Source organism: Malus domestica, chromosome 01 (assembly GCF_042453785.1).
Source record: "Malus domestica chromosome 01, GDT2T_hap1".
In the NCBI taxonomy this organism is placed as follows: Eukaryota; Viridiplantae; Streptophyta; class Magnoliopsida; order Rosales; family Rosaceae; genus Malus; species Malus domestica.
In genome coordinates this window covers 15,972,192-15,998,975 of record NC_091661.1, presented here as the reverse complement: position 1 = coordinate 15,998,975, position 26,784 = coordinate 15,972,192, and the positions used below count along the sequence as shown (strand labels likewise).

The following is a 26,784-nucleotide window of genomic DNA, read 5'->3' as shown; positions in this document are numbered from 1 at the left end:
TTTTTTTTTTTTTTAACAAATGATATTATCTACACTAATGGGTGGGGAGCGGCTAAACCTCACAATATACTAGCAATAATGTGATTCAAATTCGCATTTGATAAGAATCAAACATAACCTCTCACTTGCAAGTGAAGAGAATACCATTAGACCGTAGTACTAAATGACAAAACATTCTCAAATACTTAGATAATTCAAAAAATACGATTATCAAGCAACATAGAAATGACCACACACTTCTCACGTGCATAGTTTAGACGAAAAACTAATAACAATGGCTAGAATCAAAACTCGAATTGAATCCTAATTCATGAACCATTTCTCTTATTTACTTTTTCCTCAATTGAGGAGTAATTTGAACAACTTTTCGATGTTTTTATATGGCATCGATGATAGTCAAAAGGTATAAAAATGCCAATGTTGTTCTTTGTAAAATTACTAGAAGCAAGTTGTAACGCATGTTTGTGTCGGCAAATACAATTTACAAGAGTTGAATGATGACGAGGAAGGAAGGGAGAAATGTCAAATCGAACTTTCTTGCTATCTTCGTGAGTCACGAGTCAATAGAATTAGAACACATGTTTCCACTTGCTTATGGAAGTGTTATTCTGTTAGAAGTTTTTCTGGTTCATAAAAGCGTTTAGTGGAAGTACCTTACAAATACTTTTCTAGAAAGCACAGTTGTATGAGCAATTCCAATGAACAGAGTCAACAAAATTGGAATTTGATTCCATTTGTCTGCTTCAAGCAGAAGAAAGGACTTCCTCTCTCTTTGCCTGGAACAAAATCTTTCAGCATATTTCGACCGCTGTGGCAACCAGAAATTGTGTAATCTTCTCCTTTTTTGAATTATTTCGCACCATTGGATTTGGCATGTAGGAGGCCGACAGAGGCACATCATAACATTCTTCAATTATATAATGTAATGATAATGCTAAGCCATACATCAATTAGAGGGACACAAGGATGGAACAACATCAGCAAAACAAGCATGACCGAAATCAAATATTCAATGAATCGCTACAAAAGGAGTCTGACAATTTATTATGGTGATTGATAGTTTAGCAAGCAAATACCTCGCAATCAATGAGCCATGGACTCAATACTATGGAAACACGAGCACAAATGTCTTAAAAGGCAGCTCATATTCTCCACAAACATCTACAAGGAATAATTCGCATTCCTAACCTCCACAGGTACTTCTTCACCGGATGGTCCTAAATAAACTCAGTAGTCTTTCTTTCCAAAGTTCTTGCACCAGAGTTGTGAAGGAATCGGGCGAACAGGATTATGTGGCCGTTGCTGCAATTAAAATATAAGTCCTCTTAGAACTAATCATGACCAGTTTATGCAAATTTTAGTCATCGGCCATACAAAGGGAGTGGCACAAATCAATTCAAGAAGAACAGCATCTAATCCCCACCAGAACGCTTTGCCTTTTTGAACAAGTAATTAAAAAATTTCAGCCCACATTCATGCACTGTCAAGGAATATCTTTTAGAATAGTAGCAATATTAATGAATATTAATTTAGAATAAGAAGCATCCGAAAGAAATTATAAAACAAAGACAAATTTTTCATGATACAAAGGAACTTAAAAAAGCTAACAGACAAGTAAATAACATATCCTTTTATCAATATCTCAAGGAAATAAAATGTCAAAATGAAAACACGTGATCTCCGTTAGTTGCATAAAGTTTCATGACATATAAAAAGTATGACATAGCTAACTAAGTAAGTAACAATTCCTTCCATCCCGCTATATCTGAGGCACTAAAAATCTGAATGCAAACATGGATACATCTTGTCACACTTCAAAAAGGCCATGTATCAGCTTGCATCCTTAGCTTATGGGCTTCAGCTTGAATGCCCTATTTATTATTGACTGGCAGTCTAGAGCACCACCTAAGCTTTACTCCCATTACAATGAAACGTGCACTTTTGCCCTAATTTTCAATAACTGAGAGTATAAAACAAGCCTCGTAATTAGTATTAGCAAGGTTTTGTATTTGAGTTTTCAAAAGTTTAGCATACTAACCAAAGCTTAAGGACCCCAAATTTGTCACATTTAAACTTCCAACCCTGCTCAGATTTTTTTTGAGAAACAAAAATGAAAAGAGGATAGCGAAGCTACACCAGTGCATCAATGAAAGGCATTTAATAGCCAAAAACTTTAACCAAGCATCAATGAAAGTCAAGACAAAACTAGGTAATCCTATCAAGCAGATCTTAATCGAATTCTCTAAATTATATTAAACCCTGGGTTTCATGGGTTTTCCTTCATGTTCGAGCATCGTCAATTTCTGAATCCTTCATCACAACCTGTGCCAGCATCTTCTAAATCATTCAAAACTCTCTTCTCGTAACAATCTGTATCTACTAAACTCCCTTACATTAACCTAAGTTTACTGTTTTCTCAATGTTCCCAAGTCAAGTCAACCACTCAACATTTTAAACCAAGAGCCTCCCAGCTACAAATTGACAAACCTACAATCCTAAATCACAATGGCGATCTTCGACCCTCATTCGAATCAGTAATGCTCACAATCCGATACATGTCGTACACAATCCACTATAACCATGGGAAACAAAATCAGCTGACAATTTCTCAAATCTACCGGAAAGGTGTGCTTAATTTCACAAGGTGAAAATCTAAACCTCTACTAAATCCAAACAATTCATGAGAGCCTCAGTTCAGTCAAGAGTGCATTCGGGTCCCAACAATTTGACAATCCAAGATCCAAAACTTCACCTTCCTTAGGTTTCCTACATTTTCTCAGGAACCAAACAGAAATCTAAAATTTTGACGGATAAAATAGAAAAACAGAAACAGATTGCGATGAGTTGAGGTGATTGAGAAAGACCTCGAGCTCGGCAGATTTCATGGCGATAGGAATACAGACAAGGAAGATGCCGGCCATGGCGATGGCGGTGTTGCGCTTCCAGTGCTTGGGCCTACAGTACGGCCCACCACTCATACTCCACACCTTAGCCCTGAAATCGCCGCCGTGGGCTCCATCTCCGTGTGCGTGCTCACCTCCTCCCATGCTCGATCACAGATACTCTCCTCTCTCTCTCTTTCTCTGTTGCGCAATTGCAGGAAAATGGATCAGAAAAATCAAATAGCAGCAAACAATTGAAACTCTAATCAGCTAAAATATATATATATATATATATATATATATATAAATGTATGTATATATATATAAATGTATGTATAGATTGTGTGTGCGAATTGAAGGATTGGGGGTTTTGGTTGAAAGTAAACGAACCTAAGTGAAAGGGTTGTGGAGTTCGATTCAGGTGAAAAAGAAGATGATGACAAAGAGCTGCGTTTGGCTGTTCAGTCTCAGCGTTTAGGGCTTTTATGGCCCAAATGTCTTTAAGGCTTTTAAGGCCCAAATTTCTTTGAGGCTTTCAAGGCCCATATGTTTGGTTCTTTCAGGCCCAAATGGGTTAGGGTTGCGATCGAGTTGTGTCATGTCGTGTTTATTCTCGTTCAGAACTAATACGAAAATGATTTCGTAACACTCTTTTTCTCTTTGTGCAAATCCCTGTTTAAAAGCTCGTTTGTAAGTACTTTTAAAATAACTGAAAATGTTTTTAAAGTATTTTTGGAACTCAAAATCAATTTCATCAAAAACACTTACAGTCATTTTAAAAATCCTTCCAAACGATCCCTAAAATTGTACCTTGAGTCACATTTGCTTTATTTGATCCAAAGCTCAAAAATAAACAGGATGTGAATGAAGATTAGTGTGTAGAAATTATTTCCCCAACTATTAACCTCTGACTGTTTTTTTCTTTGTCAATGAAGGTGGAGGTTTTCGAACTTGAGACCTCTTCAACTAGGCATATGTTGTCTTTAGTGACCCAAAAAATTTGTGACAGACCTAAACATGTATTAAATCGAAGCGACTTGTATTGGGAAGAAAAGTAACATTAGATTAAAACTAATCACTTCTAACTTAATATATTCGATTAATGTGTCAAATAACTTGATAACAACTCAACTTCGTTATGTTTTGTTGTTTGATCGATCCGTGTATCTTGTGAAGTAGAAATTTCAGTACTAATAAATTGGTAGTAGGACATTTGAAGCTTATTGGGTTCAATAGTGGTTGCTCTTTGAACAATTTAAACAACATTTCTTTTCCAATCATGTATGACAGAAAGGGACGATTATTCCTTAGTGTTACACAAGTAGTAAGCAATTTACATTATCTTCAGGCCGTTGGGACGGCTTTGCCTCAGTTTCAAGCGTCAATCTGACACCGTCTCTAAATGAAGTTGGAGCAATACCAAGTGTCCGAACCAACTTGGTGATATCCATGGATATGTCAGGCAGGGGACATTACTCCACGATCGACCTGAAATTACAAATGCAATATACGGCTATCCTGTAAATTTGCAGAAAGAGGAGAAAGCAAATGGCTGGACAGTATAAATGTGTGTTTTAATGTTATCGGAGTTGTCAACACAAGGCATTGTGGAAATCTCGTCATAAGAATGCAACTTGAAACTGATTGGCCATATATTTGTTATTCAGAAAGTGATCTAATGAACGTGCTGATGACTACGTAACTCACACATAGCAAAAACAAATGGTATAAGGTCTACGTACTGATGATGCAGACACTGATTTGATTAATGAGGGGCTGTATCTTCTAACATCGGCAACAGTCTCAGCCATTTGAAGGCGGGATACCCTATCTGATCCACCGACATTTAGTAGAACCTTTGTTTGCTTACTATCTGCAGATTTACCATGAAGACAAAAGTAAAAGCTCCAGAGATAATAGAAAGTAAAAACACCAGAGAAACATTTTATAGGTCCACAACTTTTGGTGATTCAACAAGTACAAAAGCAAGAGAGTTGGGAACTTCATACCAGATATCCATCTCTTGGACAGAGCTAATATGACAGCTACAACGTCTTTTACATATACAGGACACCAGAACTCGTCATGAAAAAACTCGCTTGTATTTCCTTTGGGGAGGACACCATCTATCCACTACATTCACATGAAAATCATTGATTAGACTCAAACATAACCTATGATATACTTATTAAGTTGTCTTTATCATCTTTATATTAATTTGATTCTCTGATTGGAATTTATTAGGTGGGCTCGTAAACTTCACCAACAAATTAGCAAAAATTCAACCGAGGGACTGTCTTCTGTATACCTGGATTGGAAGAGATTTTGGAACCGGTGAGATTGTCTGTGGCCCAAAGATGATACTGCTTCTCAAAATTGCAAGGTTGGAGCATTTTTCAGTTATGAACTGCTCTGCTGCCACTTTCGATTTCCCATATACATTTACATGAGCGGTTTCATCATCTTCCTTGTAAAAGGACTTCACCCCTTCATGAACTGATGGAAAATTACATCAGTCATGAATCACGAACTAGGAATAGATATGACTCCCATGAGCATAAAGGTATAATACAAAGATAAGTGGTTCAAATAGAAAAACTGATATCTTAAATATGGATGCATTCATGCTGAAATAACAAAGAGAAATACCAGAAATACCAGACCGTGAGTAGAATGCTTGAAAAGCTCCTGCATTTTAAATGTTCTCGTACTGAAATAAGCCGCCGAGGTCATCAAACCTAACCAATAGAATAGAAAGTGGATGAAATCTTCCATAATTAAAAGGTTCTTCCATTCCAATAATTGATTAATTCACGAAATGAACAATTTCAGGTACCAAAGAGTCCTTTTGTCATGCTTACGGAGGCTGGGAAAGTCAATCATTGGAAAGTCATACTCATCAGACATGGATATTTATGATGTTCAATATGCAGGATCCATTTCCTTACTTGAGGACATTTGAGCATTGATTTTAAACAATGAAGCTTTTATAAAATTTTATCAAATTCATCGAAAGTAACCCCTCCCCTTTCCTATTCTCCATCTAGTACAGGAAGAAGTTCATACTTGATAGAAGTCCTAAGATTACATAATACTCTATGCTTTAAGCCAACAATATCTATCCTAATTTTCTAGACATTGTCTGCCTCAGCCGACAAACCACAACAGTCTCAGAATACAACATTTTCACGACTGGGGACAATCAAAGTGTCATCTAGATTTTTAAGAATGATTTTAAGAAAGTTGTTACGTTGGTAGTATCTGCTATTATTGTTCGTCCATTGCCATTTTCTTTTCTTATTTTTCTCTTCTCTAGTTTTGTTGAGCCATTTGTACTCAAATAGATATGTAAATGGATAAAAAATCTACCACAGTAATGGCTAAGAGGGACTTAACCTTGATCAGTTGACAAATGCATCAGAAGAGAACTACTCTCTTCAAAGCTTGATAACCAATTCACAAGAGAAGATGGAACATTCACAGACATAGCAGCAGCAGGATCCATTTCACAGGCACGAGGAACGGAGAGTGCAGTGCAGCTCAGTTTACAACCACATCAGGCTGCAAATTCAACCAATACACTTCTCAGCACTTAAAGGTTCTTCACTATTTAAGTTAAGTACTTGAAATCCTAACCCCCACCCCCCCAAATTCATTCAACAACTATATAAAAGTGTATACGCAAAGACAACTGTTCGAGCTTTTACACAATGTAAGTTCCCCTAAAGAACTAATTGCTTGCACATGGCTAAACAAGAGTCCTAAGCAATTATCTCAAAAAACCAAAGACCCCATAACAGAAAAAATGAAAAAACGTACAACAGGAAAAACCCATTAAGTAAACCACATTGCCTTTCAGCTTGAAAAAAATAAAAATAAATAGGAAATCTAATGAAAAAAGTCTGAAAACTTTGAGTTTTAACGATAAGGATAAAATAAAAGGTAAAGCGAATAATATCAGAATTGACTTTTTAGTGTTAAAATATGATTTTTCGTTAAAATAAACGGTATGAAAGCTTTTCGTTAAAATTCTCAATAAAAATAATTCAGAGTGCATGTTCCAGAAAACCCACTACTCCAAATTAAAGATTCCACAGATTATAACTTGAACACCACCAATCAAAATCAGTATAATTAAATCAATGAAAAAAGAAAATATTTAGTATTTTACAGAAGTGGAGTATTGGGATGGGACCTGACCCGGCAAACGTCTGAGAAATGGCTTGAAATCCATGGCCGGTCTTCAAATCGATATGGAAATGCAGCAACTGGGGAAATGCGTCGAGCAATGCTTGGGGAGGAGGACTGGAGTGGTGGGTAAGCGCCAGACCGAAAGGGGTGGTTGCTGTGATCCCTTCAATCTCTGAGAACCATTGCAGTACATGCTGGCCTAAGCAACCTGTGCCTCCAACTACCAGCACTCTCTTCTTACTCGTCATGAAATCACAGATTCTCTCTTGATGTGGAAATTGGAAATGGTGGCGATTTGGGTTTTGTAGGGGTGGTGGCGGGTGGGTGTTCTTGGCAGTTGGAAGGTAGGTAGTATTTGTACGGTTTATTTTCCCAGTTTTTTTCAAGGCCAAATAAAATGAAGTTGAAGAGTATCGAACTAGCAATTCGAATTCAAGACCAATGTTTTAAAAGGGAGAAATGAGCCAAAGCGTTTTATAACAAGCTCGTTTGGGTGATAGCCTCGAGGCACGAGGCGATAGCCTAAACTAAAACTTTTAATACTTAATATACATAACATGGCATTTTAAACAATCAAGTAAGCATGTTAAGCAATCAAATACTGGACTATTATTATTATTTTTCTAACTCACGTGATAAAGTCATAATAAACTAATAGAAACTAAGTTAGAAATATAAAATTAGCATGAATTTGATAAAAATCATGTCCAAAACAACGGCGTTTTGGATTTATGCGATTTCTTTCTTTTTTATTAAATTCAAATGTTGAAATCGCTTAGATGCTTGAGGCAATAAATGGCTAGCTCTAATACTTTGTATACAAGATTTTCAACGAGGGCACCCAAAAATAGAAGGTTCGGGTCACATTTTTGTATTTGTGTATCAATTAATTGGTTATTGATAAAAATTAAAAGGAAAAAAAAACTATCTTACAATTGATCACACCAAATTAAAGATATATTAAAACCCACGGGAAATCGGAATCAAACCATGCCAATAACAAAATCTTCCAAAATGGGGCAACTGAAAATACAATTTTTAAAATAGAAAACCCAAAAGCTTTGGGACTTGGGGCATCAATTTTGATTGAGGAAAGATTCATTGGAGACCAATTAAAGTTCCCCTTCTCCCTGACAAATACTACCTACTCGTATATACTTTCCTAAATCTTCTGCGCATCCGATTCCTCCTTGGATACAGTCATATTTTGTTGACTTTGGTCCTGAACCGTTGGATTGAAATTAAAACTTAGGCTAGCCAATTAGCTAGGGATTATTATTTACTTGAAGCCCAAACTTTTCTATGTCCGGTCAGATTAAGGATTTCTACCCCATAAGAGACTATCTATATAAGAACATTAACGCACTTCTGTGTTTGTTCTTTCGCTTTATTCACTGAAAAAGCACTTGGAGAAAAAGGAGAAACAGAAGAACAAGAAGATAATGTTGATGAGTTCGCGGAGTTTGCGGCGTACGGAAGATTTGGACGACGATGATGGCTTGTCCCCTTTCGATATGTTGGCGAAGGCGATTTGCACCATCGCTTCCAGAAAAATCAAGCTGCTGCAAGAGACACAAGAGAATTCGGACTTGCCTTTGAAGAAGAGACGAAGCTACTTTGATTTCTTAAATATTATGCCTAGCCCTAGCCCTACCGCTAGCAATACCAACACAAACCCTAATTCTCCTGTAAGTAAAAGCTTTCATATCTTCTTTAATCTTTCTAGTGTGCTTAGTTATTTGTTTATTATTCTTTTACGTTAATAATGTTACTTAATTAACTAATACGTTGCAGAAAGAAGGAAACGGATTAGTGATCGTGAGAGAAAAAGGCCATATATTGGAGAGTTCTAGTGGTCAGGTTGGGTCTGGAAGTCATGAGGAAGAAGAAAAGTCAGGGAACCAACAAGAAGAAGAACATCAACCTCTACTTCCCAATAAGAAATGCTCCCATTCGAACATCCAAGAAATCCCAGAGTATGTTTTCTCTCTCTCTGTCTCAAACCGTAGCTAGCTAATTCAATTATGTTATCAGTAAGTATATTAGGGAAGAGATTATTACACACTGCTTTTCTCTCTTTGTAAACTCATGTTAATATCAAAAGAGGATAAATGGACAAAAGGATAAAAGGGTATGGGAAATCAGTTTTCTAAAGTATTAACAATTACTGCCACCAAATTGATTAACTAATTTGTCACATATATAACCTTGTTTATCACCGCGTACTAATTAATTACGTGTTTAATTTTGTGTCACAGTTTACTTGAAGAATGTTGTCCACATCCTAAGAAACCAAGGTCGCCCACTAAAGCTAAAAGTATTATCTTGTTCGGAAAAGAGTTAACTATAGCAACCGACATCCCTGTCAGTACTAGAGCTAGTGGTACTGAACTTGATTATGTTCATGAAGCACAAACAATGATTGGTGATAAGGATAATTTGAAAAGAAAATACATCGACGTTGATGATGGTGAAGATCATGTGGGGCCTGCACATCTGAATGAGAAGAAGAAGAAGGTCAAGTTTGTCTTCAACAACAACTTGAACGCAACAAATAAGGTGGTGAAGAAGGGTAAAAATAAGGTAAAATTTGCTAGTGGTATGCCAGCCCCTGACTTGCCTGAAGAATTCAAGAGCTTGATCTTAGGAGAAATGAATGGGACAAAGCTGCAAATGTTGGCACAAAAGAGTTTGTACAACACTGACATAAACAAAGACCAAGGCAGGTTGTCACTGCCTCGAATGCAAACCGAATCCAAGAATTTTCTCAAACCCAACGAAAAGGAGGAACTAGATAAAACTAGCCTCCTGATGGTTCCTTTGATTGGCCCAAAGCTTGAACCTGACAAGGTATCCCTAGGATTGTGGACAATGTCAAGCAAATCTCAAAAAACCTATGTGCTGAAATCTACATGGTTTGGCATTGTTGAAAGACATAGTCTAGGTGTAGGTGATGTGGTCCAAGTTTGGTCATTTCGGGCTACAAATCCTAAGTACAAAATTAAGGATGGTGATCATGGTGATCACGATCACTTGACTTGCAACGATGATCAGCTTCACTTAGCTCTTGTCTTGGTTGAGAGAGGCGATCGTCTTCTCGAGGAAGGCGGTAGCAAAGAAGGTGGTACTAGTACTGGTGGAGTAAGTAGTAGTATGAGCAATAATGAGTGTGATGAAGGACGAAAAACAATTGATGGCAGCAGCAGTGGGAGCTGCACTCCTGAAAATGATGGGAATAGTAGCCCCAAACCGAGTTGTGAAGAGAGAGACCAAGAGACTTTTAATTGACTCCTTCGAGGCTAGAGCGAGCAATAGATATGTTTGTAATGTGTATGCAGTATATATGTACTTTCAGTCATCCTTATATGCTTCAATCAATGGAAAATAATTAATCATTAGTAAATGACATCGAAAACTAATCACCATCTCTGCCTGCATTCTTCTTGTGACGTCTGTCTTCTGAGTTAACAGGTCTTCTATTTATGTAAAATCCACGCTTCATCTTCTCCCTCTCCTTCCGACTCCTATGATTTAGCAGCAATGGATTTTATTTGCAGACAAACCCAATGTTTGACTTCAAGTATCCCCTTGGGCTTGATCTTCTTCTAATCCCAATGGTGGTGGCGGCGGCTGCTTCTTCTGCGGGGTTTCGAGAGAAATACCGATATACCCACAACGAAGCGGAAGCGGAGAGATCGAATCGAAGTGAAATTAATAAATGGGTTCCGGATTCGGTGAGGAAGTGAGAACCATTTGACTTTTGTATCAACTCGAGGTGGGTGACTGGGTGAAGTGCAATTGGGTGGGGAGCGACGGGAGAAGTTGGTGGTCACTGGCCAACAGTGAGGTGCAGATCGGTTGGCCGACAGAATATCGATGGGGGAGCTTTGTCTGGTGAGATGGGGTTGTTTTGAAGTAATATTTTTATTTTCCATATTTTAAGAGAAAATTATTATTGGCATTTCCAAACATTTCATTTTGCGTTATTTATTTTTTATAATTAGAAAAAATAATACATTTGTGAGAAGTGTAAGAAAAAAAATTTCGAATGCTAATAACAATTTTCTTTTAAGATGTTAACGTTCATAATTTGGTGTAAAGTAATATGACACTAGTCAATAGCACAAAGCAGGCAGTGGGAGTTTGAGAATAGTAGATCTGAACTCCTCCAAGTGTAGCTGATAGCCCTCTCACACCAGCTAATGATCTTTGCCTTGATAAGTTAAGGCAGAAAACCGAGTTTCTAATAAGCTAGGTCATTGACTAGTTATCTTAATTTCGTGAATACTAATTAGCTACATTTAGTGGTTTGAGGAGCCCCCGGATTTGATTCAAGATGTTTTACTTGAGGACGGAATGTAATTTGTTTGCTATTGTTCATTTGAGGATAGTTCTTTCGGTGTGCGGGACACTTTTTTCCTTCGATCGGGTTGTTTGCCCGACAAGGTTTTTATCGAGGCCCACTTTGCACACTATCCTCAGTCTGTTCGAACTTTGTTTGTTCTGTTTTGTTTTAATGATTATCGTCTCTCCATTCAAAAAAAAAAAAAAAAGCTACATTAGTGTGGAGAGAAAAAGTTAATTTTGCAAAACCCTAAAAACTATAAAATTGCATTGTCGTGGATTGAAGAGAAGAAAAAGGAGTTTGGATTATTAAGTTTAGAAAAAAATAATATTAAAATATATTACTTAATTTAAGATAGCTAGTATTGCTGAAGTGATAGCTAGTCAAATTAACATTTTGATCGTTTGCTAGTAATAACAAAAATATAGTTAATATTATTATAAATACTCTTGGACGTGAACCCATATATTGATCATCGCCTTGATAAGCTTGTTGATCCTTAAACTATGCTTGCTTCTTTGTGTTTTGTTGTAATTTGTACGTGATTACATATAATTGGTGAGTTAATAGAAGGAATTAAGTCGCATATAGATTTAAAAATGTAATGACTAGCATGTAAGCATATGTATCATATGGGCCAAGTTGGAGAATGTAAGGATATTTCAATATTCTAGTATGACCCACATGACATGGTCCATGTGTGATAAATTCGCTTTAATGAATATTGTTTTGGAAGCATCCGATTGGTCAACTTATGAGAATTGGTTTCTTTTTTATTATCGTGATGGGTGGTAATTGATGATAAGCTTAATTAGGAAATGATCCCTTCTTTGCCTATAAGAGTGCATAGTGGCGAAGCTACTAAGGGGCAGAGAGGGGTTGCCGCCCCTCCTCTCACCAAAAAAACAAGGCCAGAAGTATTGATTTGATGTGTTGCCACCCCTCTGGTCGGTCGGAAAACCTGTAATTCTGTGAGGACTCCATACTGTTGTGCAGCGCAGGCTGCGCACATGCTATTTTTTTTCTTTTCAAAATATTTTTTAAAGTACTACGAACTCATAATCATTTCAATTTTTATTTCTTACCATCAAATTCAATAAAGTAATAAATAACATATATCAAATATTTTTATACATTATGTTCTATAATCAATATTTTTAGATACTATATACTATGTAATAAATAGACACTTATTCAAAAAATATTATAATAAATTTATTTAAACATCTAGCCGCCAAAATCCATGCCTAAGCATTAGAACATGTTTGCTGCCCAACTAGCTCTTAGTGTCCTTTAGAACTTTGTTCATTATATAGTTATGTAACGAAATTTTACAACAAGAAACAATGCTTAAATCCTCTTTCAAATAATAATGTTAGTTTAAATCCTCCTTCGAATTTTTCAGGCAGCCCAAGTCCTCTTTTGAATATTTCGGTTAGTCCAAATCATTCGTCGAATATTCTAGGTAGTCCACATAGTCTTTTTGCCAACCTTGGACTTAGACCTCAAATGGGTGTCCCCATTTTATTGGAACATTTTACCCTTTTAAATTTAGGAAAACTAATGAAAAGGGCTTCAAATCTTTACATTTTAATAAAAAACTACTCACTAACTTTATTTAATAATAAAGACAAAAGACTAATAATTAAATTAAATTAAATTAAAAAAAAAACCCCTAACAAACCCAACTTGCGCATACCCCCCCCCCCCCAAAAAAAACACTTCAAACACTCTACTTTTTTCTCCCACCTTTTTGTCTCATCGTCAGCTACATTAATAGTTATTTTTTCTTTCTTAGAATAAGAAAAATACTTCGAATTGAATTATATTCTCCTATTTTATTTTTGTGGTGTTGTTTTCCAATAGTAGTCATGATGACGAGAAACCTTTCAATGTGCCCAGAACACGGGGTGGTACATTCTATACAAGTTGTGATATTCTTGTGTTAAAAAATTAATAACATAAAAAATAAAATTTTCCACCACTTATATAATAACACGTGATATACCATTTATGTTATGGGCACAAGGAAAAATGTATCCCAAATGACACCTAAGCTTAATAAATTGGATGGAGAGCTACATTTATTATTGTAGGTATATGAAAAAAGTGAGGAAATTTTAATTTGGTAATTGAAAATAGTTTTTTAAATATAATTACTAAGAATATAATATTCTCAAGGTTTTGATCTAAAGAGTCACTTATGGGTTCATCGTTTTTTGACTCAATGGGTGCTTTTACAGGACCAAAAGGGTCTAAGTTTCAAACCTTATGAAACTGATCCAAGAATTGAAACTGATCTAATAAGTAGACACTATTCATGAAACTAGACCAATAAGTAGATATTATTTATGAAACTGGATCAATAAGTAGACATTATTTATGAAAGAAAATAAGAATTAGGCATTATTTCCAAAATTAAACCAATAGGTGGAAACTATTTATGAAACTAGAGTAAAAACTAGACAATATTTATGAAATATGACCAAGAACTAGACACTATTTATGAAAGTGGACTATTAAGTGGACACTATTTATGAAATCAGACCAAGAAAGAGACACTATTAATGAAACTGTACTAATTACTATACATTATTTATGAAACTGGACCTAATAACTAGACATTATTTATAAAACATGATCAAGAACTAGACACTATTTATGAAAGTGAACAAAAAACTAGGCACTATTTATGAAATTGGACCAATAAATAGTATAGTACTGTTCAGTTTCTTAAATAGTGTTCGATTTTATAAATAGTGTTCAGTTTCATAAACAGTGTACAGGTCCCTACGTGCGTCGGGTTATTTTTTTAATTGCGTCATTTTCATTAAAAATTAAGTTTTTCTATTATTTTTATTAAAATTTAAGGGTTTTTCATTAAAATTTAATTCTTTTTCATTAAATAAAGTTATAGCATGTTTTTTTTTATTATTAAAATAAACTTAGCTCAAGCCATTTTCATGAAAATTCCTTTTAAATTTTGCCCATCCCCTTGACAATTCTTAGCTTCACCATTGAGAGTGTACATACCCATTAATGTGTACACTGATGAAGGCTTTGACGGTCAATTGTTGAGGTATGTAATTTAAGTATTCCGCATTAATTGTTTGTGAAAATCATGTTTTTCAAGATCCTGGCTCATGAATTGGGTCTTATAACTTTACCGAACTTTTAATTTACAGAATTGGAACAAATTTTCTCGGTTTAACGGTTCAAATTTATAATATTCAATTCTCACCCCTCCAGTTTAAATTTACTAATTTCATAAGAGGTGACATCAATCATGAGTCAAAGAGTTTCGAACAAACAACTATATTTCCAAAATTAATCTATATGTAAAACGAGGATATGCACACACAACTATATCAACAATGCGTATGCATACAAATATACTTGCTTGTTGGCACCTTTTAAATATCAATAATTCTATTTAAAAGTTTTAAAAGACGAAAGGTGCTAGTCGGGTTGCAGGTAGGGGCCAAGCGCTTAGATGGACTAGTCGAATTTAAATAATTCTATTATATTTTGTATAATTAAGTGTCTATTTATATTTAAAAAATATATAATTTCATACTAAAACACAAAATAGAATCATATATATATATATATATATATATATATATATGTAATGAAGTATTAGAATATAATGAAAATATAGAATACAAACATATAATGTGTGTTCATTTAAATATTGAACAAGTCTTTTAACCTTTATTTAAAAAAAAAAACACCAGTCTTCTACCTCCACCAACAACCCCCTCCCTCCCTTCTTTCCTCTGCAACCCGTACCCTCCCTCCTCTCCTCTGCAACCCCCACCCATCCTCCATCCTCTCTCTCCTCTGACAACTACAAAAATGCAGATGTTCTCATCTTCAACACAGGTCACTGGTGGACTCATGAGAAAACTTCCAGCGGGTAATTCTCCTGCTCCAATTCACTTAATGTCATGGATGTTTTGGAAAGTAGTCACTAGGCAGTGAAGTTAAAATGTTTATAAATCTTGCAGGAAGGGTTACTATCAAGAGGGTAGCCAATTTTATGGTGAACTGAATGTTGACGATGCATTTCGCAAATTGTAAAACACCTGCAGCCCAGTCCCCACCTCGGCCTGGTTCAAACCCTCCATCCTTCTCTCATCCGTACGCAACTTGTCTCCGGTATCTTTGACCCACTCGAGTTCGGAATCGACCACATCAATGACAGCGAGGTCGTATTCATTATAGAGAGCTAAGATCTCGCAAAGGAGCTGAGCGGCCTTGGTGCGGTTGATGCGAATAATATAAGCACACAAATTAAACCCTCTTTTGACAATTGTAGCAAAGTATGTAAGTAGGGATCGTTCTAAACCGGGGATTAGGAGGGTTTGCTAAAACCTCTAAACTGACTCAAAAACAAAAAGAAACAAAGTTAAAAATGTAAACAAAAGACTTTAAAACAAGAAAGTAAAAGGGGGATTTGGGTTGGTGAAGTTGAAAGTAAAACAAATAAACTAAAACTTAAATAGATTTTTAGCTAGGCAGATTATAAAACGAATTTGAGAAATAAGATGGTGGATGGATTAGTTAGAGGTCCGTTCTTCACACATGACACACTTGTACATGAATCGATTTCCAATTGCTTTTCAATAAACTATGATGCTCAACACTCCAGATTGACCGTGATGCACAAATTAACCCTCAGACTTTCCTTTACTTATTGAATTGGATGAATGCATGCGACAATCCAAATTATTCTCCAAAAGTCCCCTATATGAATGCATAATAGAGATACAATCAGAGATCATTACGTTCAATGAAAATCATAAGTGTTGACGAGGCAATTGTAACTATGAATGCATGATACGTTTGCCAAGAATTCAATTAACGCGATTGTGACAAGCAACCTTCACTACTCATGAATATAAACTTGTAACAATTAGGTGAAACTCATTTATATTCTAGCATCTAATTCATGTATGAAAACTAAGTATGCATCCTTAATAAACATACAAGAATTAGTTATGAAGAAAATAGATAATTGAATTGCAATCACAACTTATCAAATCACAATTGGAAGAAATCAATTCATATCACAAGCATGTTCATGGCTTCAAACTTCCCCCTAATTAAATAGGGGTTTAGTTCCTCATGTTCACAAAGCAAAGATAAATAGAATTATACATTGAAAACAAAAGAAAGAAAACACCTAAACGTTCCAACGATCCATGTTGGATAGCAAGCACGTACAAGAACTTTCCTTTTCTTCTTTGTTGCAACACAAGGTTGGAGAATGGTTAATTTCTGGATCTCCTCAATGAGGCTGCTGCCATGGGTATTTATAGGGAGAGGATGGACTTGTTTAATTCAATTTTCTGGTGTGAAAACAACAAGGATATACGGCAAGCATGTGGAGAATAATGGTGGGTTAGGTCTTGAATCATTCACTCAATTTTATGGTGTGAAAGCATCAAGAATGCACGGCAAGCATGTGATTTTAGGGATGAATCATTTATTCAATTTCCTAGTTGGTTAGGTATTGAATCATTCACTCAATTTTCTGGTGTGAAAGCATCAAGGATGCACGGCAAGGATGTGATTTTTGGTGTGAACATGGTTTTGAGTGGAATTTTGGTCAATCCTTCTAGAAACCTATCCCTTCTTGCAACTTGTATTTGTTTCACCAGATTTTTAGCATGTTCATTTGATGTTTTGACTTCAAATTCGTCCAAACTCCTTGCTCCATGCATATGTACTTCATTCCAAGCCCAATTTTGCTCCTAAAAGCTCCAAAATGCTCCTTTTTGCATACTTTGACAATAAAACCTGAAATTGCACGAAAATGACTTTAAACACTAAACTAACTAAGGAAAAACAACATAAATGCATGAGAACAAGCCAATTAAGTCGCATAAAAATGCTCCTATCAGCGGTCGATGCGCTCGGGGTCGTCGGAGGCGAGGGATCAGAGCTTACGGGAGAGGCGGAGGGCTCTGTTGGAGTGGTGGAGAAGATCGGAGGAGGCATGGAGATTTTGGAGCTAGATAGTAAGGGTGAGGGGGTCGAAGAGCTCGGATCGGGTGTGGCGAAGGGATGACTGGAGGGCGGCAACAGAGGATCGGACGTTGGAGAGGGCAGAGAGCTGGGCATGGTGGAGGGAAAAGAGCTGGGTGAGGAGGTCGGAGTGGCGGGTGAGGACCTCGGAGCGGAGAAAAGGGAGGGTACGGGTTGGAGAAGGGAGGGAGGGGGTTGGGGGAGATAGAAGACGAGTGGGTTTTTTTTTTTTTTTTTGAATTTCCAGGTTGACCTTTAATGATCCTTGACGTTCAGTTATTATCCACATGGATGTCACAACTATACTAACGGATGCTCGAGATTGTTCCATAATATGATTCTGGAATGAAAAAAACTTCATGTAACAAATGTTGAAAACCACGAAACTTGAAGGTAGTAAACTGAAATTTACCATTTTTTTAGTAGAGGTCGGCCTTACTAAGTATGTGGGACAAACGATGCTACTAGAACTATACAAGACAAGGATGAAATGTTTTTACTAACAAAAAGGTATTAGTTAGGAAATTAAGTTGCTACTAGAACTATACAAGACAAGGATGAAATGTTTTTACTAACAAAAAGGTGTTAGTTAGGAAATAAATGAGTGTTATAAATTACGTACCTTGAGCAAAATTGCAGGTTGTATTTCCACAAATATGTCTCCTCCCACAAAACCCAAATTATGGGTGGTTCCTTGCAATTCAGCCACCACATCTGGTTGATCAAACACAATGCAGTTGATGTTGGGGAATGCATTGGCAAGCCTTGGCCATGGCTCCTGTTCCCCCTCCAACATCCACCAGGGATTTCAAACCCTCAAAAACTCCTCCACACTCTTCCACTACCGCCCTTTCGATAAGCTTGGAGTCAGCCTCCATTGCTTCATTAAACAAGTTACCGAACCTTGGTTCCTGAGCTCCCAAATTCCAAAAGTGCATTCTGTGTTGCATTTCAATGGTGTACATGCAGCAGCTGGATCATCCCCACCGTTCATCTGCAACCAAGCTACCATCAAGTGAAATGGGGTCGTCACTACCTGATAGAATAAAACCCTAGTTAGGATTCCTTGTTTCCACAAGTATGGTAATTAAATGTAAATGTTTTTCTTACTTTCCTAGAAATTATAATATTCATTCACTATTACGTTAAACATTTTGCGCGACGAGGGAGTATTTGTCACGCAAAGCATTTCCAGGTCGCACAAAACCTATGGCGATGCAAAAATTGTAGTGTAGAATTTGTCGCTCAAAGGTCGTGAAGAAAGACCTTGCGCGACGAAGAGTGCACATTCGTCACGCAACTAAAAGATTGCGCAATGCTTTACTGCTCGTTGCAAGAAAGGTATACAGACAAAGGTTTTTGTCACACGATATAAAAGGGTACAAGTTTGCTTTGTGATGAGAAATTTCTAGGGATGTCTATAATTCGCCTTGAAAATGTTTGCACGACGAAGCATGTAAGACGCACGTGGTTTTGCACGACTACATATCTTCGTTGCGCAAGTGTAATTTTTAATTAAAAAAAAAAATATTTCATACAATTGACAAGAAAAAAAAAACAAATTAATAAATAGAAAACCAATTTATTTATAATATAAATAAACATGTACGTACAAATACAAAGTTTAAAAAAGAAAGCGGGAAAAAAAAACAAAAAAAAATGAGGCATAATCTATGGGCAAGTCGTTTGGAAGTGCTTGGTAATCTTGCTGCTAGAAGAGGGTGGGGTTGGGAACGGGGTCGAAGGTCAACGGGTCTGATTGCTGTGTATGCTCTGTGTGAAGGGTCTCTGACGGCGGTGATGCAGGAAAATCTAGGGGACGAATCCTGGAGGAACTGAGGGCTTGTACAATCAATGACATTTGAGTCTTGTACGATGCGAGCTCACTCCTTAGGCCAGCGACTTCTTGCATTAAAGCCGTAACCTCGCCCTTCGACTAAGAGAATGAAGAGGCTCCACTTTCCCGTTGTCTGGCATTTCTTATACCCCGACAATATGTCCTTGGCCTCCGACCAAAAGTTTGGTCGAATGTCTCTGTAAGGATGTGAAACCTCGCATCCTCAAGGGGATCCACAGACTCGTTCGGCATGTCTGGGGGAAGCTAGAAGGCGAACTCCAGAAGGACCAACTGACCTTTCTCCAACATAGTCGCCTGTGAAATAAAACATGGAATATTAATAGCAAACAATTTGAAATAATTAGTATAAATCTTTAATGCATAAGAAATTAATTACATGAAAGGACTTGGCCAACTTATCCCCATGCCGAACATAAACGTCAGCAAAGGCGTCGATCTTCGAGAATTTTGAACCCTTATGAAATAGAAAAAGATAAAGAAAATGTTAGTATGGAAACAAAAAAGAAAATAAAAATTATTAGCGACATTTTAAAATTGGAAATGAAAGCTTTAATATATACCTTCCGTCATGCCTCCATCCTATATGAGAAATGAGTCGAACCCGAATGGTGGAGAAGAGTCTTCTTCTCCTGATTGATCTTGTTTGTGTTCGCCTTCTTCTGCTATGCATAAAATAAACGTATTAGTTGTAATATTTAAAGAAAATAAAAAAATTCATAATAAACATTAGTAAAAATTAAAAAAAGTAAAATGAAAGAAGTTCTAATTAAAAACTCACCACATAGCCCAGCCCCTGAAAATGATTGCAGAGCCAAACCTAACTATCTTGTCGGTCCTCGAACTAATTCGGGCAACCCTCCTCCAGAGCGACCTGTGGATCATCAAACATCTTGAAATACTGGCGCAGGTCACTCTTCCACTGCTTGTAGCATTTGGAGAAGAGTCAATTGAGGTACACCAACATGTCCTTGTTGATGTCATCGAAATGGTAGTTTGTCTACAATGTAACAAATATTACGAAAGTATTAGTAATAAAAGACATTAATAAATATAAATATATAAATTTTACATGAAAAGCATTAACAGGACGATGATACTTACCGACAAATGATTGTGCACCGTGTTTTTCACCTCCTCCGGCATTGCCTTCCAAGACTTCCAGTGCATAGGGCAATAGGTCAACACGACGTGCCCAATGTCGTGGACCAATGCACTATGCTGCTCCACCGTTGGTGTTGCTCGATGTCGCCCATCGTATCCAACTGTGATATGACCATTGGTGACCTGGGTGATTTTCGCCATCTTCAATTGTCGACAAGGTCCTCGGGTTTTTTTCTTGTGTGCAAAGAAATGAAAAATTAATGTTAACCTAAAACCAATAACAAATCCTACCGAAATTTCGGCAGAACCTCCCTATAATGAAACCATTTTCCAAAACCTTGAATATGTATCCAACACAATGATCACAACTGTTTAATAATGGGTTTGGTATGATGACAACAATATATATATATAATAACTTTTAATCCTTAAATGACATAACTTAACAAACTGAACCTAAAATAACAAAACTAAGTTAACATGGGAATGAGGGAGTAAATTAGGATAGTATACTTGGCTGTGGACTCAAGGCATCGGTTGTGGATCCCGATGGCGACATCTGCTCCAAAGTGCAGGGGCGTCAATGAGCACGTCGAGCGCTAACAGGTAGCGCCACCGAAGAAGTCGAAGATGTTGGTGCATGTGGGACTGGAGGACCAACCGGGTCAACCGGATTCACCGGCCTATGGTCAATCTCTGCCGGAGCAGTGGTGGTAGTAGTAGGTCTAGTCGTCGGACGAGGTGTAGTCATCATCACCTTCCGGGTTCTAATGAGCTGTGACATCTACAAAATTGAAAATAAATTTGTTAGATTACAAAGATAAAAATTATCGTACACATGCATAATAAATTCTACTTAAATTTAAACGAAATTTAAAAACCCAAATTTAAAAACCCTAATTCTAAACCCAATTCAGGTTTGTTTTCAATTTCTTATTTACATGTTTTCATATTCAATGGCAAATTGGTTTCTTTTATTTCAACTTTAACTTCAAAAATGGCTTTTAAATTTAGGTATTTTGTCTTCGACTCTATCGCTTCCATGCTAATTAAGCTATAGATTAATAAGTTTTGCAACAGAAACAACTAAAAACCATGTTCGCCTGCAGGGTTATCTGTATGTGTATTATATCGATAATTCTAGGACTTGTCATATCATGTTCCTAACTTGATGCTCTGGGTATCTTCTCCTATTAATAATAGTGGCACCTTAATTTGATCAACCAAATTTGGTGAAGCACCAGACAAACAGAAACCCATGCATACAGAGGCAACTGTACTGAAGCATGAATTGAAAAAAATAATGTACATGATTATTATTCCACTACTTAATTTGTTACAAGTCACCACAAATTTCTCTGCATTATGGTTGTTAGGACAATAGATTAGGTTGCAAGATAAATTTCCAAAGTTCTACTAGCTTCGTTACAATTTTTTTTTGCAGAAATCAAACATGCTAAATTTATATGCATGTTTTGAAATTGGTTATAGGAAGTGGGCTTCAAGTCTTAACAATAATGGACACTATGAAATCAGGGTAACCAAATGGGAATAGCTATATACTTCAAAAACGCATATCACACACACACACACACACACATATATATATATATATATATATATATTCTGCCAAGAATCAGATTTGATTGGCACAGATGAAGATGAACAATAAGAGGCTAGCTAGGAGCGGAGTAAATTGCATCGATTACCATGTTGTAATTGGCCTAGCTAATTCTAACCCTTTACTTGAAATTAAAAAAACCCCTAATTTAAGAACCCTAATCTAACCCCAATGAAGCACTCTAAATCTAACCCCCAATTTAAGAAAAGCTAATCTAACCTATTGGCCTAGCTAATTCTAACCCTTTACTTGAAATTAAAAAACCCCTAATGTAAGAACCCTAATCTAACCCCAATGAAGCACCCTAAATCTGACCCCAAATTTAAGAAAAGCTAATCTAACCTCACTGCCCAAAATCGTTTTCCTAATTTAAGACCTAAATCAAACCCCAATTAAGAACCCTAAAAACTCTAATTTAAGAACCTAAATGTAACCCCCCAATTTACGAACCCTAAATCTAACCCCACTGCCCTAATTCTAACCCCCAATTTGAAAAAAAAAACCCTTCATCTATAAACCCTAATTAACATGGTAAATAAAGAAAATTGAAAAAAAAAAAGAAGAGGAAATTACCTCTTGGAGATGACGACGCGACGGCCAGAGAGAGGGACAGAGAGATGAGGTGAGCGATGGAGAGAGGGACGGAGAGATGAGGTGAGCGACAGAGAGTGGTAGTGAGAGGGTATGAGGATATTCACGTCTGTCGGGGAAGAAAAACTAAGGGTGAGTGTCGGGAGAGAACGATGAAGGAGAGAGAGGGTATCGAGAAAGAAAAAGGAAGAAGAGAGAAGTGATGGCAGGAAGATGATACACATGAATAAAAACATAGAAGCTTGTGCGACAGAGACTTTGTCGCGCAAGGTTAAAAACTTCGTCACAATGTTTTTTAAAATTTTTGCGAAAAAAAAAGCGCCTTAATTTTCAGGCACTTGTGCGACGAAGACCTAGATTTCATTGCGCAAATATCCTTTGCGTGGAAGTGTCTAAAAATTCAATCTACCCGCATAAATTTAAAATGTTTGTGTGACCAAAAAGTGTTATGTTTCGCGCAATTTTGTTTAAAAATGGTTTTTTTTTATTTTTATTTTAGAATTTTGATTAAAATTTATTATAAAATATTAATAATATTTTATTATTTACAAAGTGATTCACATATAAAATGGGATCCCAAATAAAATGTATTAACCATTTAATGTGTTTTACAACAAAAATTACAAATAAATTGCATTAATCTTCATCCGAACTATAATAACTTTCACTTTCTTCGCTATCATCATTTTCGGTGTCCCATTCTTCATTATCGATAGGTATGCCACCGTCGTCTTTTGTGTGCATTGGACCATTGTATTGTGGAAGATTACCAAGGTCAATTGTGATTGATTGAATCGGTATTTCGAATGAAGATACTCCTTCTATCTGAAATGGTTCTTGGATAAGATTAGTATCTCAGAGTGTTTCCGCACCAATTTTCATAAAAGATTCTAGACGTTGGTCAGCAGCATTGTCGATGTCATCGGCAGTAGGGTCTTTTTCTGGTATAGTATACACATTCCTATGATCCATCTTCTGAACAATTTTCCAACCCCTCCCGGCTTTAGGGTCATCTAAATACATAATTTGTTTTTCCATGTTTGCTAAAATGTAACGGTCATCATCGTACCAAGTTTTGGTAGTGTTCACTGATAGTAATCCATGATCTTTTTTAACACTTCCCTACCTATTTGGGTTTGTATCAAACCATCGACACTTAAATAGGATCACTTGGCATCAGTTTTTGTAAAGCAATTCCATGACACTTGTTAGGTTGCCATAGAAATCAATGTCTGTACTTTTGCCTTCACCTGTGACATGAACATCGATGTGTTGCGTACACAACTTGTCATCTCGTGCAGCCCCTAAGAACTTGACGCTGTTGACATGGTAACCCGAGAACAATTCAACTTGAATCAGTTTGAAAGCCAAGTTATATAACTCTTCACTGTACGCTGGGGAATTCAATGCTTTCAATCGATTCACCTAATATTACACAAACACTTAAATTTGTTAGTTTGAGCAAAATAATTGGTATAATATATATGTCCAATACAAAACACTTCAAACTTACATATTCAAGAAACCATTGCAAGAATAATTCACGGTGTTTCTTGGCATACAAATGTGAAGGATGTGCCTGCTTTATCATATCTTTATGCTCGTCTAGGTATGACAATGTCTCATCACAATTGTTGAGTACGAACCAATGTGCTACCTCCATGTCCTTTGTGGAATGACTCACCTTGTATCTAATCTTTGAAGGGTCGAGCGATTTGCAAAAACTGAAAGTTTCTCCTTTCTCACACCCCCGTCATTATTGGGAGGAGGACGATTGAAAGTTGTCTCCACATCTTTTAAATACATTCCACAAAATGTAAGCGTCTCATATGCCACCCAAGCTTGTATAATTGATCCTTCGGGCTTCGCTTTGTTTCATACACTTTTCTTCAAGTCTTCAAGAAGCCTGCCAAAATAAAATGATACGATACAAATTTTACTAATCGTAAGATATTGATTAATAACAATGACGAGGATTATATACCTTTCTATTGGACCTTTCTATTGGATACATCCATCGAAAGTTGACTGGTCCAGCAAGCAATGCCTCATTTGGTAAGTGAACAATCATGTGGATCATACTTGTGAAGAAAGCTGAAGGAAATATCATCTCAAATTTGCATAGAACTTGCACACAACTTGCACAGAACTTGCACAATGTCATGGCGCAACTGATTAACGTCCGTCTTTCGCAACGATCTTAATGTCAATTGCGAAAAAAAACTGGACAACAACATGATTGGTTTCGCTACGTAATTTGGCAAGAGATGTTGAATACCAACATGAAGTAGGCATTGCAGAACCACATAGCAGTCATGACTCTTTAGTCTAGCTAATTTACCCGTCAACATTCATGCAACGTGCAATATTTGAAGCATATCCATCAAGAAACTTTACAGACGATAAAAACTTTAAAAATTCTTTTTTGTCATTCGGTTTCATGGAAAAGAACGTAAGATCCCTTATAACTTTATCATTGTCCCTATTCATCTATAAACCCCGTTGTATTCCTATTCGTTCCAAATCAAGACGAGCTTTGATCTTGTCCTTTGTCTTGCCTTCGATATCTAGAATTGTGTCGACCAATGTGTCAGATACATTTTTCTCAACATGCATAACATTGAGGTTGTGCCTCAATTTTAGTTTCGACCAATACGGGAGCTCAAAAAATACAAACTTGTGCGTCCAATTCATATGTGTAGAAGGTTTGGTCCTACTGACGTTTCTCCCGAACAAGCAAAATCCAAACGGTTAAGCTGTTCCAAAATCTGATCAGTGGACCATTCTCTGGGTCTGAGGTGATGCTTTTTTTTCCCGTCGAACTCTTTATCATTCTCTCACTACTCGTGGTCCTATGGCAACCATTTCCAATGACCAAGGTAACAAACTTTTCCGACATGCCAACTAGATGTTACGCCTTCCTTGCATACAGGGCAAGCTATATAACCCCTAGTGCTCTACGCAGAAACCATTGCATATGCGGGGAAATCGTTCACAGTCCTCATTACTGTTGCCCGCAAAGTAAACATCTTGCCTGTACACTTATTGTATGTGTGCACACTGTGTGTCCAGAAATCTTTTAGCTCATTCACTAACGGTAATATGTATACATCGATTGACCAACTAGGATCCTCAATTATCAATAGAGTCATCGTCATGTATTCTTTTTTCATAAATTTCCATGGCGGAAAATTATATGGAAATATGAAAATCGGCCAAGTATTATGATGTTGGTTTAGAACCTCGAACGAATTTAATCTGTCAGTGGCAAGTCCCAATCTAATGTTCCGAGGATCAGTAGAAAAATCAGGGAACGTTCGTTCAAACTCTTTCCACGCTTCTCTATCTGTAGGATGCCTTATAGCAGCTTCACCGTATTCAATAGCCTGGTAGACCGGCTGTTACTCCAACCCAATTGCCCCAGCTAGCAGTTCCAGCCCATACGGGTGATGGGGCTTGAAGGAGGCCTGAGCGAGAGGCCAGGCGGGAATCGACAGCCAGAGAGCTTGAGGGTTGTGTGACGTGCGATTGATGTGCGGCATCAGTGCATGCGCCGACCTTGACATCTCCTCGTCATCCTTCGACATGTTGCTATTGAAGCTGAGGCTTCCGGCAGAGTTCTGCACCACCAGCTGCTGCTGTTGCGGTTGAGCTGAATTTTTTCCTCGGATTGGTCGGGTTTGGTCACGGAGCTCGCTGAATTTTTTCCTCGGATTCTGGAAAAACAAAACAGAAAGCATGCACATCGAAAAGAACAAAATTTAACCATTAATAGCATGTTTACCAATCGACGACTGGAACAAAGAACGCCTACAGTCTGGAACAACGATTGCCCGAGATCAGGAACGATGCCACAACGACGAACGTTATCTGAAACAACGAACGCCAAAATCGTCATTTCACAAATTCAATTAAGAAGGAGATTTGACCTAAACAGGATAGAAGGAAAGAACTTCTTATCACTTTCACTCTGTGAAATTGGACTTTTTCGTTGATGGGGTAGGTTGTGGCCTCATTGGATGGTTGGATGTGGATACATGTGCTAGGGCAACCTCGAGTAGACGAGAGTTTGATGTTGAAATTTGTTGAGCATTTTGGTTAAGCGGCTGTAGAGAAAGATGCAGAAGAGAGGGGAGGAGAGAGAAAAGGACGTAAAATGTTT

The 26,784-nt window shown here is 37.0% G+C and overlaps 2 protein-coding genes, 1 long non-coding RNA gene and 1 pseudogene across 5 annotated transcripts; 1 reads left to right on the top strand and 3 right to left on the bottom strand.

Moving 5' to 3' along the window:
* Positions 1–967: 967 nt before the first annotated feature.
* Positions 968–3,353, bottom strand: LOC103400976 (uncharacterized). Of its 2 annotated transcripts, XM_008339776.4 has the most exons (3): positions 3,273–3,353; positions 2,865–3,083; positions 968–1,302 (listed from the first exon to the last, which is right to left on the bottom strand). In XM_008339776.4, exons 2-3 carry the CDS (start codon positions 3,045–3,047, stop codon positions 1,228–1,230), a joined length of 258 nt encoding a protein of 85 aa, XP_008337998.1. In that variant the 5' UTR covers positions 3,048–3,083; positions 3,273–3,353; the 3' UTR covers positions 968–1,227. The 2 variants fall into 2 exon arrangements, with proteins under 2 accessions (XP_008337998.1, XP_070672692.1); XM_070816591.1 differs by lacking the exon at positions 3,273–3,353 and having other exon boundaries at positions 2,865–3,257.
* Positions 3,354–4,127: 774 nt separating this feature from the next.
* On the bottom strand, positions 4,128–7,496 carry LOC103403211 (uncharacterized; annotated as a pseudogene).
* A 593-nt stretch (positions 7,497–8,089) lies between these two features.
* On the top strand, positions 8,090–10,476 carry LOC114826556 (uncharacterized). Its single transcript, XM_029107074.2, has 3 exons — positions 8,090–8,761; positions 8,868–9,049; positions 9,332–10,476. The coding sequence occupies exons 1-3, from the start codon at positions 8,516–8,518 to the stop codon at positions 10,359–10,361; spliced, it is 1,458 nt and encodes a 485-aa protein (XP_028962907.2). The 5' UTR covers positions 8,090–8,515; the 3' UTR covers positions 10,362–10,476.
* An 8,590-nt stretch (positions 10,477–19,066) lies between these two features.
* Positions 19,067–21,957, bottom strand: LOC114826555 (uncharacterized). Of its 2 annotated transcripts, none has more exons than XR_011577720.1 (6): positions 20,924–21,957; positions 20,411–20,644; positions 20,088–20,306; positions 19,870–19,971; positions 19,686–19,763; positions 19,067–19,603 (listed from the first exon to the last, which is right to left on the bottom strand). It is a non-coding gene; the product is annotated as an uncharacterized lncRNA (long non-coding RNA). The 2 variants fall into 2 exon arrangements; XR_011577717.1 differs by having other exon boundaries at positions 19,870–19,968.
* Between the last annotated feature and the right edge of the window lie 4,827 nt (positions 21,958–26,784).

What these genes read in the sequence shown, in the direction of transcription:
- LOC103400976 (XM_008339776.4), bottom strand. Translation starts at nt 3,047, where the DNA reads ATGGGAGGAGGTGAGCACGCACACGGAGATGGAGCCCACGGCGGCGAT. An exon ending in TGAAATCTGCCGAGCTCGAG is followed by an intron (nt 1,303 to 2,864) that starts GTCTTTCTCAAT and finishes TTTTAATTGCAG; the next exon opens with CAACGGCCACATAATCCTGT.
- LOC114826556 (XM_029107074.2), top strand. Translation starts at nt 8,516, where the DNA reads ATGTTGATGAGTTCGCGGAGTTTGCGGCGTACGGAAGATTTGGACGAC. An exon ending in ACACAAACCCTAATTCTCCT is followed by an intron (nt 8,762 to 8,867) that starts GTAAGTAAAAGC and finishes AATACGTTGCAG; the next exon opens with AAAGAAGGAAACGGATTAGT. An exon ending in AACATCCAAGAAATCCCAGA is followed by an intron (nt 9,050 to 9,331) that starts GTATGTTTTCTC and finishes TTTGTGTCACAG; the next exon opens with TTTACTTGAAGAATGTTGTC.